Source organism: Salvelinus sp. IW2-2015, linkage group LG8 (genome assembly GCF_002910315.2).
Source record: "Salvelinus sp. IW2-2015 linkage group LG8, ASM291031v2, whole genome shotgun sequence".
NCBI classification, from domain to species: domain Eukaryota; kingdom Metazoa; phylum Chordata; class Actinopteri; order Salmoniformes; family Salmonidae; genus Salvelinus; species Salvelinus sp. IW2-2015.
Window position 1 is genome coordinate 16,128,476 of NC_036848.1, and position 17,732 is coordinate 16,146,207.

Consider the following 17,732-nt stretch of genomic DNA (forward strand, 5'->3'; position numbering starts at 1 on the left):
GGCTGAAGAAATTTAGCTTGTCACCAAAAACCTCACAAACTTTTACAGATGCACAATTGAGAGCATCCTGTCGGGCTGTATCACTGCCTGGTACGGCAACTGCTCCGCCACAACCGTAAGGCTCTCCAGAGGGTAGTGAGGTCTGCCAACGCATCACCGGGGGCAAACTACCTGCCCTCCAGGACACCTACACCACACGATGTCACAGGAAGGCCAAAAGATCATCAAGGACAACAACCACCCGAGCCACTGCCTGTTCACCCCGCTATCATCCAGAAGCGAGCGGGTCAGTACAGGTGCACCGAGAGACTGAAAAACAGCTTCTATCTCAAGGCCATCAGACTGTTAACACACCATCACTAACATTGAGTGGCTGCTGCCAACATACTGACTCAAATCTCTAGCCTCTTTAATAACTAAAAATTGGATGTAATAATGTATCCCTAGTCACTTCAAACAATGCCACTTTATATAATTTTACATACCCTACATTACTCATCTCATATGTATATACTGTACTCTATACCATCTACTGCATCTCTCCTCTGTCCTGAGGTTGAAGAGGCGCTGTTGTGCCTTCTTCACCACGCTGTCTGTGTGGGTGGACCATTTCAGTTTGTCCGTGATGTGTACGCCGAGGAACTTAAAATTTTCCACCTTCTCCACTACTGTCCCGTCGATGTGGATAGGGGGGTGCTCCCTCTGCTGTTTCCTGAAGTCCACAATCATCTCCTTTGTTTTGTTGACGTTGAGTGTGAGGTTCTTTTCCTGACACCATACTCTGAGGGCCCTCACCTCCTCCCTGTAGGCCGTCTCGTCATTGTTGGTAATCAAGCCTACTACTGTTGTGTCGTCTGCAAACTTGATGATTGAGTTGGAGGCGTGCATGGCCACGCAGTCATGGGTGAACAGGGAGTACAGGAGAGGGCTGAGCACGCACCCTTGTGGGGTCCCAGTGTTGAGGATCAGCGGGGTGGAGATGTTGTTTCCTACCTTCACCACCTGGGGRGCGGCCCGTCAGGAAGTCTAGGACCGAGTTGCACAGGGCGGGGTTCAGACCCAGGGCCCCGAGCTTAATGATGAGCTTGGAGGGTACTACGGCGTTGAATGCTGAGCTGTAATCGATGAACAACATTCTTACATAAGTATTCCTCTTGTCCAGATGGGTTAGGGCAGTGTGCAGTGTGATTGAGATTGCATCGTCTGTGTACCTATTGGGGCGGTAAGCAAATTGGAGTGGGTCTAGGGTGTCAGGTAGGGTGGAGGTGACATGATCCTTGACCTAGTCTCTCAAAGCACTTCATGATGACGGAAGTGAGTGATAGTCGTTTTGCTCAGTTACCTTAGCTTTCTTGGGAACAGGAACAGTGGTGGCTCTCTTGAAGCATGTGGGAACAGCAGACTGGGATAGGGATTGATTGAATATGTCCGTAAACACTCCAGCCAGCTGCTCTGCGCATTCTCTGAGGACGAGTCAAGGGATGCCGTCTGGGCCGGCAGCCTTGCGAGGGTTAACACGTTTAAATGTTTTACTCACGTTGGCTGCGGTGAAGGAGAGACGCAGGTTTTGGTAGTCGGCCGTGTCTGTGGCACTGTATTGTGGCACTGTTAAGAGGAGACTGTGTGAATCAGGCCTTCGCGGTCGAATTGCTGCAAAAAAACACTGCTAAAGGACACCAATAAGAAGAAGAGACTTGCTTGGGCCAAGAAACACGAGCAATGGACATTAGAMCGGCGGAAATCTGTCCTTTGGGCTGATGAGTCCAAATTTGAGATTTTTGGTTCCAAACGCTGTGTCATTGTGAGACGCAGAGTAGGTGAACGGATGATCTCCGCATGTGTGGTTCCCACCGTGAAGCATGGAGGAGGAGGTGTGATGGTGTGGGGCTGCTTTGCTGGTGACACTGTCAGGGATTTATTTAGAATTCAAGGCAAACTTAACCAGTATGACTACCACAGCATTCTGCAGCGATACGCCATCACATTTGGTTTACATTTAGTGGGACTATAATTTATTTTTCAACAGGACAATGACACAACACACCTCCAGGCTGTGTAAGGGCTATTTGACCAAGAAGGAGAGTKATGGAGTGCTGCATCAGATGACCTAGCTTCCACAATCACTTGACCTCAACCCAATTGAGATGGTTTGGGATGAGTTGGACTGCAGAGTGAAGGAAAAGCAGCCAACAAGTGCTCAGCATATGTGGGAACTCCTTCAAGACTGTTGGAAAAGCATTCCAGGTGAAGCTGGTTGAGAGAATGCCAAGAGTKTGCAAARCTGTCATCAAGGCAAAGGGTGCCTACTTTGAAGAATCTCAAATATAAATTATATTTTGATTTGTTTAACACTTTTTGGGGGACTACATAATTCCATATGTGTTATGTCATAGTTTTGATGTCTTCACTATTATTGTACAATGTTGAAAATAGTACAAATTAATAAAAACCCTTGAATGAGTAGGTGTGTCCAAACTTTTGACTGGTACTGTATGTTGCAAATACATTATTCCCATTGAAATTGAGGAACAGGTGACCCGACAAGCTATAGTTTATTTTACAACGAATACATAAAAAAATAGTGCCCTCCAAAGATAAATTACGTGCCCAAGGCCAAAACACAGTGATGCCGGAGGTTATGTTCAGTTATTAAGTTGCCACTCTTACTTCTAAATATAACATAATGAAATCCTCTCGGGACTTGATAAAGAGGAACAAGCCTGTATTATTATTGTCTGGTGCTTTGCTGTGGCTCTAGCAGCGTGATTCTCTCTAGAACACACACACTGTGATTAGTTCCTGTAGAAATGTCTGAAAATGGCTTAGCTCCAGTCATCGACTTGTCTTTTCCTGTGTACGTCTCCACAGTGCCCGTGCTGGTGATGGCAGGCCTGTTCAGTGTCTTTACATGCTGCTTCGTTATCTTCTTCCACACGAAGTACAGGAGACTGGATGCTGAGGCACAGGCTGGTGGAAAAATGCCAACTCTGACAACCTGTGACAGCACGTCAAACTCTGACCCAAAGTAGGCACAGGCCAGGGGTTAACTGAGCTGCTTTGAGATCACTATGTCACTGGCATCATTTCAGAAGCACGCCAATTCTCACAGGAGGCCAAGTGTATTGACTTACCATTACATTCCTTTATAAATATTATTTAGGTTTTCGGAATGTAACTGAAAGGTAATTTCTACCTTTGCTATACTGCTTCATTCTCTAGTCCCAAGTGAATGATTACAGTTTTTACAATAGCGATATTTAATATTGCTTAAACGGTGGTGGTAAACAGTGATCATAAGTTACTCAATTTGAAACGGGGCTTTACTTTTATACAGGTATGCASTAAGATGAATAGCATCTTATGCACCTTTTGTACTGATGCGGAGCAGAGTTGAGGTCATTTCGGCTCGGTCTGTTAAATTGGACATGAAATGTATGCTGCAAAAGTAATCCAATACCTGAATTGACTGGAATTAAACTGTGATGGTGGTGGACATGTATGCTTGTGGGATGTACCGATGATTTCATAAAACAAATTCCAGGTATTTGAATGATGGCACATTTTTGTCAGTACCAAATTCATTTATACATTCAATTGTGTAAATTTGGTATTTTAAACTACTCCTGTAAATATACTTTATAGTAAAATAAACCACCATGACAGTCATTGGTTTAATTCGCTTCTAAATACATACAACTTAGTGAATAATTGTCAGAAGACTTTCATTTCTCCTGGATACTATTATGTGCCGTTTACCACATGCAATACACCCCGACCAAGATACAGGCAGCTGATAAAATGAGCCATTTATCTAAAAGTTCTAAGTTAAGAAAGAGAGAGACAGGGGTTTAAAAAAAAAGAGGAAGCTGTTTCAGTCTATTTATTTCATCACTGTTCCAAAGTGTTACACAGTGACCAACAGAACTGCACCCCCCTCAGTAGAGACACCATACAGACAAGACTCTACAGGAGTTTGAATAATTTCCCCAATTTCAATTCACATAAAATACATATAAAAAAAGTAGAGCACTCTGGATTCAGGCTCGCCTGAGCAAAACTGAAAGCCACCCTCCGTCTTTTGCCTAGTTGCAACCTCAGTTTTTTTTTAAAAAAGAGCCACCTTAATAGGGCTACGAGTAACGTGGTAAAAATGAACAGCAAAATGAAGGGGGGGGAAAAAAACAATACACAAAGAAATGGCATAAGACCCGAGAGACAGATTCTAACATCTGTCAAATGTACTACTTCACCAAATAAACAAATCCTCCTTCAAATATGGTCTTTTATAGTTAATACCGTCAATGGCACTCACACAAAGTAAAAATGTAAAAAAGTAATGAGGACATCTTGATGCAAGTGTGTGTGTGTGTGTGTGTGTGTGTGTGTGTGTGTGTGTATATATATATATAGAGAGTATGGCATATGTAAAGTAATGGTGTGTGTGCAGGGTCTCAGAGCTGCAGGGCACAGAACTGCTGGTAAACAGCTAGGATGTGGTGGTCAAGCTCGGCAGTGAACAGCAGGTTCTCCAGGGTCCCCATGTACTGCTGGATGGTCACATGATGCTACAAAAAAGACACAAAAGAACCACATGAACATCAGTTGAACTTGAATTACATGGAATTGAACGAACAGAGCCCGTCAGACTGACGAACGGGGCGAGAAAGGGTAGCTAATACCATGAGGAAGATCTGCTGCAGCCTCTCGATGCAGTTCTTGTACCAGGGCGTGCTGAAGTCCACACTGCCTGTCTCGCAGCGCACCAGGTGCTCCGTCAGCATCATGATGAAGCGCTGCGGGGACAGAGAGTGACAAGATTAGAAGAAAAAAAAGGATGAAATCGGGCTGGGTACTATGGACTCATACAAAACACGTTGGAGTGACATCCTGTCTACTGTCCTCTTTCCTCAGCATCACTGAAAGCGCTGAACAGTTGAAAACAAAAACAGGAAACCATGTTGCCGACATAGTACATTTAACTTAAAAGATTTATTGCCCATTCATTACCTGGAAGATGACCAGGAAGAGGTTCTTCTGCTCACTCTGGGCCGACTCCACCTTCTCCTGCAGACGCTCGATCTGCTCCTCCAGCTGACCGTCCTCATCCTCACTGTTCTTCTCCATGTCCTCCTCATCGCCACTGTCCTTCTGCTGAGAGAGGGAGGGGAGAGAGACAAACACACGAGAGAGATTGAGGGAGAGAAAGAGTGAATCTTATTTGCGTATTTAGCTCCTCTCGTCCCTTTAAAAATGGTGGCAGCACTGACATCTACTGGTAATGTCTATTATCAGCAAATACAGACTAAACTAATTAAAATGTTTTAATATGTTTGAAAGGGACAGTGTGTCCWTTTAAGGCCAAATTCAATTTGTTGGGTTGATAATACCACATGTGATGCAGGTTTAGAAAGCAAAACTAGTGCACAATCTAAAAGGTCACTATATATAGACAAGGGAACATTCTGCTTTGTGCAAACCTTTGGAAGAGAAACTACTGGCACAATCAGTAGAATATTCAGAGCAATGCTGTTGGTCGATTCGTGCATTTAAAGAGTCTATAAAGAGGCAGTGTTTACAGCAGCGGTTGCTAGGACACCCTCCTGCTGCCTACCTTCTTATGCTGTTGCCTCTCCAGCTTATCCTTGGCCTCCTCCAGCTCTTTCTGAATCTTCTGGACGTGTTTGTTCATCTTACGGATGGTGGAGTGCAGAATCTCCCACACGTAAAACCTGCCCACCACAAGGCCAAGCATGGAGTATCCATGAGTTCGTTAATTTCAAAACAGTGGAATTTTTATACTGTAGTASATATTAGGATAATTGAAAATTATTGATCGAAATATTTGCATGATCTGATTTACAGCAAAGGAAGACACAGCAAACGTGCGTGTGCGGGCACACACGCAGAGAGGGTTTAACACCCACCTGGTAAATTCATGAGCCATGCTTGGGGAGAAGAGCCAGTTGGCTACAGCTGCACAGTCCACAATCTGTGTACGGATCAACTTGTCCACCAGCACAGAGATCATCTGCACAGAAAGCGAAAGGTCAATCSCACAGTTACACCACAGACTCACCTTTCTCCATACACCCTATGGTCACATCACAATTCACAAAATCTATATTAACTCTGGAAATGAGGGTTCTAGTGTAGGTGACGGAGGTGGGTGTGTCGGTCTCACTTGTGGGTGGTTCCTCCAGACCTCGTAGACCACCCGGAGGATGTGTAGCTTGCCCTCGTCACAGTCCGTCAGGACCTTCAGAATCTCATGGAACCTGGTAGATGGAAACAGGACACTTTAGGCGTTGTACACACAGACAACACGCGCAAAAATCAACAGAAGACAGATTCCCACCGTTCATTCAACTGCCTGGTAACATAGCGATGCTACACTACGCCTCAAGGCTGAACAATGCCACCCTTTTTGTGTGGCACAGAGGAGGCCACAGAAATGGAGGGTGTGAGTCGGCATAACAGGCACTCACTTGGCCAGGGCACTGAAGGAGTGGCTGAAGGACTTGGCAGCCAGATGGAGGAGGGTCTGCAGGAACACCTCTATCTTTAGGGGGTTGAASCCCTCACCCTCATCTGGAAACAGACAAAGGAGGAGCGAGTCAGAAATGAGCAGAACATATCCCTATGGTGTACAGTACTGTAATGAGTGTATGTAGGATATAGGAACACTGAGAAGGTGAGTGCTTTGGGGCTAACTGACCGTCGTCATCTTCCTGGTTGGGGTTTGGCACGTCTTTGAGCACGGTGAGGATCTCCTCGTTGGAGGCCCGGTTCTTGATGGCGTTGCCCACCGTTATGGCCACGGCATAGCCTGGCAGTGCACCTGGACAAAGGCAGAGGTGTCGTGTTGTATTTCTGAGTTCAACAGTAAGAAAAAGGAAGACTGTGCACACTGTATTTACTTAGATTACGCTGAGTGAACTACTTTCCTGTTACAGGCTAATTACATCCGTTCCATTACAGTTTCACTGGAATAACAACACTAATGTAAAATGTTATCCCTGGGGTTTATTTGAGCTTTACCCTCAAAAGGCTGCCACTTGTGATCACACTCTTACAATCTAACAGAAATAAATAAATAAAAATGGCAGACCAATTACAAGCACATTAGAGTCATCTTAGTCCCCAGGCTATGATGCACCAACAGACAGAAGTTTACAGAAATACATTCAAGAACACATAAATGAATGGCCCCTGGAGAGGCAGTGTACTTACTGTTGGCCTCATCTTGGTATTTGTAAAAGAAGATGGGGTCGGCTGGGATGAGGGCTGTGAAAGTGGGCGGGACAATGTCCACTATCCGCTGATGATAGGAGAGCCTGGAGGTCGAGAACAAAAGCCGATTGGTCAATTTACAGGGACAGACTCTATAACACATCCCTTCCCATGTATGATTTAAAACAAGCTGGGTGCAACACAGTATTAGTGGATCTGAATGGAAATACCTCATGCATTTCTCCAGTACCTCCTTGACAAACTTGGGCTTGGGCTTGTCTGCATCCAGCGCTAAACAGTCCGTCCTTTGGAGAAGAACATTTATTTGTTCTAAATAGTAAATAAGTATTTCAATACAATAAGTAGGGGTTCCAACAAAATAAAATGAAAAGTTGTGTGAATGACAGCTGAACTTACCAGTCGTCCCAGCTCCATCGGAACTGAAAGTTACTCAAATGGTGGGAGAACCAGTTGAGGAGTCGGTCTATGCAAGTAGTGTTCATAGTGTCCAGTCTCATGTACATCATCTCTGTGGCTTGGGCCAACTGGGATGAGGCTGTTAAGGGGTTAACACTCACGGTTGTAAAACAAGTATCCAAGTATTCAAAACAAGCATTTCTGTGATGGACCACCCATTCAGTGTGCCCTTTACTAGATTGTAATGGCTAGTCCCAGTAGTGGGGAGAAGGATACAACTTGAGGCAGGGAGCCTGGCTGCAGCTTGCAGAGCTCGATGAGCAGTGTAGTGTACATGACGTCGATGTGGGGGGGACAAGGCAGCTGGAAGAGCTCTCCAAAGATCACCTGGCAGAAGAGAGGGAAAGAGGAACCGAAGCGTCGACTTCGGTCATGTCCTCATATTGATATGAAACCTTGATATGAAGCAGTAATGGGCTTACCTCCACAATGTGATAGTTGAGTGGGATCTTGTTTTTCCCTGGATAGCTGAGCAACTGCGCAGCACTGAAAACAAATAAGTTGTTCGATCAATTACGAGTCAGAAATTACTCACTCGCACAACAAGAGGACACATAAACAAGTCAATTGGAAAGTACAGCAGCTCACCAGGTCTTCCTCTCTTTCCAGTGGGACTTGATGATGTTGTGAAGGTTATCCTCAATCACAAACCTCTCCACAGAGTGGCTGCCTGGCATGACGGGACCCTGTGTTCAGGGAGAGAGAGAGAGAAAGACTAGTCRGAGCATTCCAAAAAGGCTCATCCCATCCCCAAACGTTCCTCTTTCTCTGTACTCTCTGGCTGGTCTGAGCGAGGGAGTACTACACGGTACCTCGGGGGCATCGGTGTAGTCGAACATGCGGAAGATGACGCGGGGCATGGGGTACTGGCAGTCGGGCATGTGGGCAGGCGGGGTGAAGGGTGGCAGGTTGTGCTGCAGGGCCTCACACAGCACGCTGTCAAAGGCGATGTACGGCCGCAGGATGTGGCGCTCCTGCCAGCGGTCCTTCTTCAGCTTCTGGATCTGAGCCCACAGGCAGTCCAGGTACTGAGGGCGAGCGAGGAAGAGGTGATGGTTATGATGGTTATGACAGAGGAATAACATATATGAACACATATCTCTTACTTACCTCCTCTTGTGGGTGTGGCTTCTCTGCTGTCCAAACCTGAAGCATGGAGACATGAGTCTTCAGTCGCCTCCTAAAAAAACATAGATCGGTGTCACCATGACCGCCTCACCACTATTGAGTGCAGTTGACAAAGGAGTCTCCCTCAAAATATTAATGAATTTCAGTTGCATTACATCACGCACAGTTCCTCAACTAGGAAAGAGACAGATAGACATGTTAATACCAAACTAAGAGGGGGAAAAAAGCATACTTGAGGTAACCATCAATCTGGTTTAGGAGCCTGTCCATCTCCACGTCCTTCTTCTCATAGAGTTCCTTCCCAACCCAGGGGAGACTGGAGAGTACAACATAGACAAACCAGTCCGAGCGCACCTGGGAAGAGGGAAAACAGTCCAAATGTACCAATCCTAAAACTAAACTGTATATACTTGCATACAATTCAAGGGTTTAAAATGCATCAATAAGATGTTACCTGTGGCACATCTTCCTCCTGAGTGACACTAACAAAGTTCTCAAACATGGCCACCATGGAGGGGGCAGCAATCACGTGGCAGTTCACCAGGTCACAGAGGAAGCGCACCTGGAGAAAAGAGGGAAGCCAGGGTGTTGGAAACCATTGTTTAGCATAACGTCAAACATGATTGTAATGCATCTGTAATTACTTTGAAAGAAAATTGCCTTGGTGAGCCTGTGGACTAATTATTTTATCGCAACAAACACTTACTAGRTAAAGCGCTTCGGTGTACAGGTTGGCCTTCAAGGTCTCTTTGAGTTGTCGAATCATGGCCTCCACAAACTCCCCGCCAAAGTTGTAGTTCCTGGCATTGAGAAGGCCCACTAATGTTGTGTACACGGTCAGCTTCTCAGGTAGAAGTCGAGCCCTGTCAAAAACCGACACACAATTACAGTACCAGTCAAAAGTTTGGACACACCTACTCATTCCATGGTTTTTCTTTATTTTTACTAAAAGTCCTTCAAATGTATTAGAATAACTTCCAATAGCTTACACAGCACACAAAATGCGGAGGATTTTGTTTTTGTAATTGGGGAGGTCGGCTTCCAAGACACCTGCAAGACCTTCCAAATTGCTTTCCAGGGAAGAGGTACTCTGCAAATGAAGAAATTGTTGTAGGGCAACATATCTGGTGATTTCTGGGGTCAAATCAGGCAAAAAAAAGTATAGTGAGTGAGAAAATACACACATGGGTATCATGCAGAAAACATCCCACACTTACTGCAAAGCCCTATTACCTTTTCTCCCACTCGACATATCAGTGATTCCAGGCGATCCTCAATCTCAATGGGCTCTGACGTTCTCCTTCTTTTGTGAGACTGGCCTCCTTGAAATCAGACAGACACATACAGGACGGATGATGGGGAGATGGACCATATACAGTCTGAGATAAAGCMTTCCTTCAATGTAGTATTTTGTGCTAGCTCAAATATGCTTAGCTCTTTAAAAACTGTATCCTTCAGTAGTGTAACAAGTTACTAGCTAGTTAATTTCACAAATCATTATTTTGAACATCCGCTGTCTGTGGGGTAAATGGCAGAGGATAGSCAGCTAGCGAGATAAACAACTGTTTGGCATCACTGGTTGCCGCCCCCAAGGTCTGAAAYAATATTAACAGTTGTTACCAACAAGATAATAACGTTAGCTATATATCACATTATATGTTGGTCAAATGTGTAACGTTATGGTAGGATAAAGAAGTGTTTTTGCTTTATGTGATGGGGAACGAAAGGTAGTTTCCTAGGCAATTTCTAGTTAACCGGCTAAAAGCAAGGGCTATGCTAATCCATCAGGCTAACTAACTAGCCAATAATGGGGTGCTGGAAAACTGCCAATGACTTACGAAACACTTGTTTTAAAGTGTCACATACAAGTATGAACCGATAGTCAAAGTTAGCTAATTGAAATGACTAACTATAATGATTTAGTTAGCAATCAAGGTGGTTAGCTAGCTATTTGGCTAACATGCACACATTGACAAACAGAGCTAGCAGCATCAACTCTCGCGGGCTTCAGCTAACGTTATACCGTTAGCCTCGAAGTAACTAGCGACAACTTACCATCATCTCCGTCACTGTGCCGTCTTCTCGACATTTTATTGTTGACACCGTTGGATTAATAATTGTGTGCTGCTTCTTTTTGAATATGGCAACAATATTTCTCGAAATAAGAAACCAAGTTATGAAGATTTGATTTTTTCAATGGTCGCAAAAATAATAGCGGTCAGATTCAAGTCAGGCACATCCGGAGTGGAGGTTAACCAGAAGTACTTGGTTGTGTACTTTATTTGTCTTCCGAATTTCTTGTGTTTGGTTCCGTATTTGTCATCACCGGTGTGTCCTAACGTAAGTTAGCTAACTAGTAGTGTTAATTTATAKCTACATTTTGTTGGCTTTGGTGATAAACTCGGGTACAAAGGTTATTTGCTTCGTTTAAGGTTTTAATTGCTGACATAAGTTAAACAAGGCATGGGGGCTAGCTTCAACTGTATGCTAGGTAACATTATCTTTATTATCAACTTAGCAAATAACGTTATCACTCCAGAAAAGGTCTAGCCACAGAAAGAAGAGGGGACATGATGACAACCGATGATATGGCTTGCAATGAGTTAATTAACATAGACGTTGACACCCTTGCCCCCCATGATTTAAAGCAAGAAAAAAATCTAACTTTCTGCAACTCTACGAAAGTACTACTCATTCTGTAAGAGGAGGTTGAGTGTAACAAACGGTCTATTTTATTGGCTTGCTAAAGTGCTGGTTATTTTATGTCATAATGGAGACGTATCTCTAATCTTGCAGACATTTGGTACATTTGTGGCATCCAAAAGAGCTTCAACAACAGTTTGGAATTGCTGTGGCCAGACCTTCAAGGAACTTTCTTCCATCCACAAACATKTGGCAAGGACTCATGACACTGACATTCACCAGCTTATCCAGTCCACATTTKAGGTTTTACTGAGCCAGATTGAGAAAGAAGCCACTTCACAACAACAATCAACAGAGAAAGAGCCAGTGGACATTGCCTCCTGGATACCTGACACCAGTCACATCACTGGTGACCAGCTTCACAAGTATGGGAGTTATTACATTCGACTGTATAGTACTCTATGAAATCAATACCTTCTCATGCTCTGTTTCTTGTAATCTGTAAAGTGGCCCAGGTGAGGTTCTTCTGCTCTACTGCTACTGTCAGTTGGCAGATCCACAGCTCATCTGTGCTTGGCAAAAGGCCCTTTGTGAAAAACTCCAGTTAACTGGCAAGGTAACAGAATTACAGAATTTTGGCTTATAAACAGATGATGATGATGATATATATATGTTTACATTCAGTTATCATACAATTTCTGCAGGTGAGAGTGGCAACCGAGGGGATCAATGGAACAGTTGGAGGCACAAAAGKGGCGACTGGCTTGTACATCAAGGCAATGTGCTGCCTTCCAATCTTCAATATAATGGAAAAAGAAGACTTTAAGGTAAAACAGAAAGGCTTCWGTTTGGGGCAAGTAGAACTGGCAAAATTTATGAGAAAATCATGATGTGGCCATTTTTAGGCCCATTTTAGACCTTTACAGGCAACCTGTGGGACCCTATGATCCATGAGATGYACATGATACAGACATYTTGGTGTCATTTAACCAGTGTAGTGGAGGGTATACGCGGGTATACGCTGTATATCCACTTGTTTTTCAGTGGGCATTGCGTATACTCACTTAATCCCTACGATGCGTATCAAAGTARTGTARTGGAGCTATACACCGTATCAATAAGGCTGATGGAACCGATCAGAATGTTTAGTTTAAAATCTTGAACTATTATTTCTTCACATTTTAGGCGCAGCAATGTGCACATGGTGGTAGGCCTATGCGCGAATGTTCAAAAATGCAATTTGTGGGTAAACACCGTTATAAAATGCACATGGACAGAGATGGAAATTTCCTTTAGAAATTTAGAAAACATGCGACAACTATCATGGGTTGATAATGACTAGGATAATGCCTTTAACTGCTAGACAATTAAATAAACGTGAAAGAACCAATAGAACAGGAAAGGAAGTCATTATAAAATAATTACCTCCACGTTTCTATGGTGGGATTTTGTCTATAAGCTATACTGAACAGAAATATAAATGCAACAATTACAGTTCATATAAAGAAATCWGTCCATTTTAAATAAATAAATTAGGCCCTAATCTATGGATTTCACATGGCTGGGTCGGGGTGCAGCCGTGGGTGGGCCTGCGAGGGCATAGGCCCACCCRCTTGGGAGCCAGGTTCAGCCAATAAGAATGAGTTTTTCCCCACAAAAGGGCTTTATTACAGACRGGAAATACTCCTCAGCACCCCCCATCCCTCTGAYGATCCAGCAGGTGAAGAAGCCGGATATGGAGGTCCTGGGTTGGACRTACTGACAAATTTATTTWAAAAACGACGTTGGAGGCGGCTTATTGTAGCGAAATGAACATTCAATTMTTTGGCAACAGCTCTGGTGGACATGCCAATTGCACACTCCCTCAAAACTTGAGACATCTGTGGTATTGTGTTGTGTAACAACTGCACATTTTAGAGTGGCCTCTTATTGTCCCCAGCACAAGGTGCACCTGTGTAATGATCATGCTGTTTAATCAGCTTTTTGATATKCCACACCTATCAGGTGGATGGTTTATCTTGACAAAGGGTAAAATGCTCACTAACAGGGATGTAAACAAATTGTGCACAACATTTGAGAGAAATAAGCTTTCTGTGCATATGGAACATTTCTGTGATCTTTTATTTCAGCTCATGAAACATGGGACCAGCACTTTACATGTTGCGTTTATATTTTTGCTCAGTATTCTTTGAAGCAAGGCAAGACATGCCTCAATCTATGAAGTATATGTCCAGTTTTAAACAATTAAAGAACAGAAAAAATATAGCGAYGCCAACAATAGACCTAACCATTGTCTTGTAGATGGAGAAGCTTTCCCCCAAAAAAATCTCAATTAAATGTTAACTAGCTACAAAGTAGCCTATGCCTACCTGGCAGAATCAATCCAGTGGCTATTTGTTTTGCAAACTGCAACTCGTGCTACAGAAACACATATAACCAAACAGTGCTAGGTGCCTGTTCGCTTGAATTAAAGGGTAACTACATTAAAAAAAAGAATTTTTCCCAAACCTCAAAAGTGGTCTCCTGATGTGGTTTAAGCATTTTTATGGACTTAGAACATCATCTTTTTGTTGAGTGCGAAAATCCGAAACCTATGAATTTCTGACAGTTGATRGCCTAATTTATCTGTTTCAATAGTTGGCCTATTATTAGTCTACTGCACAGTACAGCTTGGGTTGGCCTGACTGAAAGACCAATATGGGATTATTCACGTTAGGTCATTGTGCGTGTCACTGTTTGTCATAGATTTTTCACACAGGTGCCTTTCCTTCGCCGGGCAGGACATCTGGGATTTAGCAAAATTTGAGTATACCCACTTCTCCAGGCACCATTACACCATTGCATTTTACAATTTACATTTAAGTCATTTAGCAGAGCTCTTATCCAGAGCGACTTACAAGTTGTGTTTTACTCCTTTTATAGTGTTATCTCAAATATGGAGTATGTCAAGATCCGAAATAGAAATGTTCACATTCATTTTTCAACATAAAAATATGAATATCTCAAAGTACCCTTTTTGATTTTGCTTATTTATTTATTTTTACATTTACATTTACGTCATTTAGCAGACGCTCTTATCCAGAGCGACTTACAGTAGAGTGATACATTTTTATTACATTTATACATACTGAGACAAGGATATCCCTACCGGCCAAACCCTCCCTACCGGCCAAACCCTCCCTAACCCGGACGACGCTATGCCAATTGTGCGTCGCCCCACGGATCTCCGGTTGCGGCCGGCTGCGACAGAGCCTGGGCGCGAACCCAGCCAGCCTGGGCGCGAACCCAGAGACTCTGGTGGCGCAGCTAGCACTGCGATGCAGTGCCCTAGACTCACTGCGACCACCGGAGACAACCATATTTACATATTGTTTGGAACGATATACTCTTCAAACACGTCAAATTTCCAGAATGGGTTCTCTGGTACTTTAATATTTGATCCATTTAATGCTTAGAAATTGACATGAATGAAATCAAAAAGGGTATATTTGAGAAATTATAATTAAATTGAATATTTTTATTAAATGTTGAATAAATTAATGTAAAAACAAATGGTATTTCTGAATCTAGACAGACTCTGTTTGTTAGGAGTATAATGACACCAAGATGTTGTCTGTATCATGTACATTTCACAGATCATAGGGTCTTACAGGAGGCATGTATAGGTCTAAAACGGGCCTTAAGTGGCCATTTTCATCATGACTTTCTCAAACTGTTTGCGAYACAATTGTAAAAAGCATGTCAAACTTTCTTCGTCTCAATGAAGTTACTGTGTGAAAATTGCTATAACAATCTGAGAAACCTTAAATATTTTCGGGCTGTACTGGCATGGAATCGCCCAAGTGTTGTTTTCAATGCTCAATATGTCTTCCTGTCTCCCCTTAGACCAGCAATGGGGGTGCAGAGTGTTTTTGTGTCCTGAGGGTTGGAGTCTACAAGGAAATAGTGCCAATGGGAGTGGACCCAGATGCCCTCTCCTACAATCTAGCAGGTAAACAACATGTGTGTCTTGTGTACGTCTGCGTTGCATATGCTATTTGAGGTGATGGAACCAGTAAGTGGTTATGGTTGAATATGRCCCTGAGTTAAGCCTCTTTTTAYCACTTAGGTACTCACTTGGAACCTGAAGAATTCCACAAAGAAGTGGAGGCTCTTTTGTCAAAAGGTGACTCTTGCAATGATACAATACTGCTGGACTGCCGGAACTTTTACGAGAGTAGAATTGTAAGTATTGCTTTTGACTGCATATGTTTGTATCCCACTTTGTTCTTTATGATTTTTTAAAAGTGTATCAAATAGAGTAATAAAAATATTGGCAGGTTAAATATGTTTTTGTTTTCAGGGCCAGTTCAGCCAATGTTTGGCCCCTAACATCTGAAATTTCAGTTACTTCCCCGATTTCGTTGACCAGAACCTTGACCTCTTTCGAGACAAGAAGGTCTTATGTACTGTACCGGCGGCATTCGCTGTGAACGCGGCTCAGCCTATCTCCGCTCAAAAGTAAGCCTACCTTTCAGGTTTTGCACAGTGTCAGTATATAATTGGAACATTTCAAACACACTTTATCCAACTAAAAAGCTCAACCTAAACAAACAGTGTTTGTTTCTTTCCTACTTCCAGCATGTGTGTAAAGAAGTTTATCAGCTGAAAGGTGGCATTCATAAGTACCTGGAACAATTCCCTGAGGGCTTCTATCGCGGCAAACTGTTTGTGTTTGACGAGCGCTTTGCAATCTCCTCCAACAGTGACATCATCTCAGGTCTGTGTTAACTGTGGGGCAACTGTGAATTGCCCTTAAGACTTTATGATCATCACAATGTTTTTTATTTTTATGTAAGCAGTAGCAAACCCAGCATTCCAACATATGGTTCACCATTCCTGTTAGAACGAGAGACCAGGGCCCAGTTTCCTGAAAGCGATGGAATTTAGGCTTACGAGTGTTTTAACGACTTTCCTACAACAGCCGAAGATGKAACATGCGTTTCCCAAAACAYCATGCAGAGAGAACGTTTGCTAAGTGCATCGTTGAGGCATGTGTCGATACTGATAGGATCGAAAGAAAGGAAGCATTGCTCTAGGATCAGCGTTCTCCCTTTCCAATCTTACCTTAACATTACAATTATTCCACAATACTTATGACGAATTAGCTCCTAGAGCGATATTATCACCTATGGCTACAAATATTGAGCCGGCTTATTCTAATACTTACGCTATAATAATGCACTAAATCAAGATTTGGCACATCMTTGCTCACGTTACACATGAAATATATTGAGGCAAAAATCACAGACGGTAGCGCTCAAATTGCTAAATAAAACTCAATTGAATGAACATGAAATGTATTTTATAATAATTCAATATATAGGCCTATGTAGCCTAGACTGTATTTATATTTTAATACAGTCATCTCGGTTTTCACCTGAAGCCTCTATATCCTTCTCTTGTTATGCAAAGAAATAGTCAACTTTGTATTTGTAGTCGCGGTCACATTTGTTCTGAAGTTATTAGCCGTCACAGAAAGACAGATGAACATCTTGATTTTGTGTTTAGCAGAGATTTCTGTGTATAAAGTGATGTGGAAACGCAAAAAAAAGCATGTAATGACGTACTTAACTGTTCTGTGAGTGGTCTGAGGCAGTTGTTAAATATCAAGCTTTTTCAAGCGCAACTTTAGTAACGATGGTTTTGGGAAACAGCTCTGAGATTTAACAATGCTCCTACTAAGGTTTAAGCGATGAATGTAGCCTTAAGATGCTTTTGGGAAACCAGGCCCTGTCCATCAACATTCCTCTCCCCTTCCTCTGTGTGCAGAGTGTAGGTACTGCAATTCTCCGTGGGACCAGTACCAGCTATGCTCCACCCACTTCTGCTGCCAGCTGGTCCTTTCCTGCTCTGCCTGCAGACAGGGGGGCCACACCAAGGGCAAGGGAGAAGAGCCCTCCGCCACACCTCCACAGAGAGAGGAGTGCGAGTGCACAGCCATGCGGCCCAGGATGCATTGTGATGTGACATCACCTGTTTAAAAAAGTACAACAGAGCTAAGCAGAGACCTTACCTGGAGCTTAACCCATTCATGTATTTTAAATGGACAATCCTTATTCAATAGACTCAAATGTGATTGTGGTGACAATCGGCTTGTGCCTATTTTAATTAAAGAAATCCTCCTCAACAGATGTTATTTTATTCGTTTGCCTTTAATTACTCACCATCATGAGTTAAAAATGCAATAACATTTTACACTAGATAGTAAATAT

The 17,732-nt window shown here is 43.1% G+C and overlaps 2 protein-coding genes and 1 pseudogene across 3 annotated transcripts in view; 2 read left to right on the top strand and 1 right to left on the bottom strand.

The window, feature by feature from the left end:
* Window positions 1-3,499, top strand: part of LOC111967539 (solute carrier family 49 member A3) — a 31,124-nt gene extending 27,625 nt beyond the window's left edge. The window contains exon 10 of the mRNA XM_023992633.2: window positions 2,869-3,499. Within this exon, the coding sequence (XP_023848401.1) occupies window positions 2,869-3,029 (161 nt within the window). The 3' untranslated portion in view covers window positions 3,030-3,499. The remainder of the gene's footprint in view (window positions 1-2,868) is intronic.
* Window positions 3,500-3,866: 367 nt separating this feature from the next.
* On the bottom strand, window positions 3,867-11,099 carry LOC111967538 (nuclear cap-binding protein subunit 1). Of its 2 annotated transcripts, none has more exons than XM_023992632.2 (22): window positions 10,891-11,099; window positions 10,069-10,157; window positions 9,825-9,925; window positions 9,542-9,698; window positions 9,290-9,397; window positions 9,068-9,189; window positions 8,818-8,887; window positions 8,520-8,735; window positions 8,296-8,393; window positions 8,130-8,193; window positions 7,924-8,034; window positions 7,648-7,775; window positions 7,461-7,535; window positions 7,231-7,334; window positions 6,716-6,838; window positions 6,486-6,588; window positions 6,182-6,275; window positions 5,925-6,028; window positions 5,612-5,729; window positions 5,008-5,148; window positions 4,680-4,793; window positions 3,867-4,565 (listed from the first exon to the last, which is right to left on the bottom strand). In XM_023992632.2, the coding sequence occupies exons 1-22, from the start codon at window positions 10,922-10,924 to the stop codon at window positions 4,452-4,454; spliced, it is 2,388 nt and encodes a 795-aa protein (XP_023848400.1). In that variant the 5' UTR covers window positions 10,925-11,099; the 3' UTR covers window positions 3,867-4,451. The 2 variants fall into 2 exon arrangements, with proteins under 2 accessions (XP_023848400.1, XP_023848399.1); XM_023992631.2 differs by having other exon boundaries at window positions 5,008-5,151.
* Window positions 11,032-17,651, top strand: LOC111967540 (thiosulfate sulfurtransferase/rhodanese-like domain-containing protein 2; annotated as a pseudogene).
* Window positions 17,652-17,732: the final 81 nt, after the last annotated feature.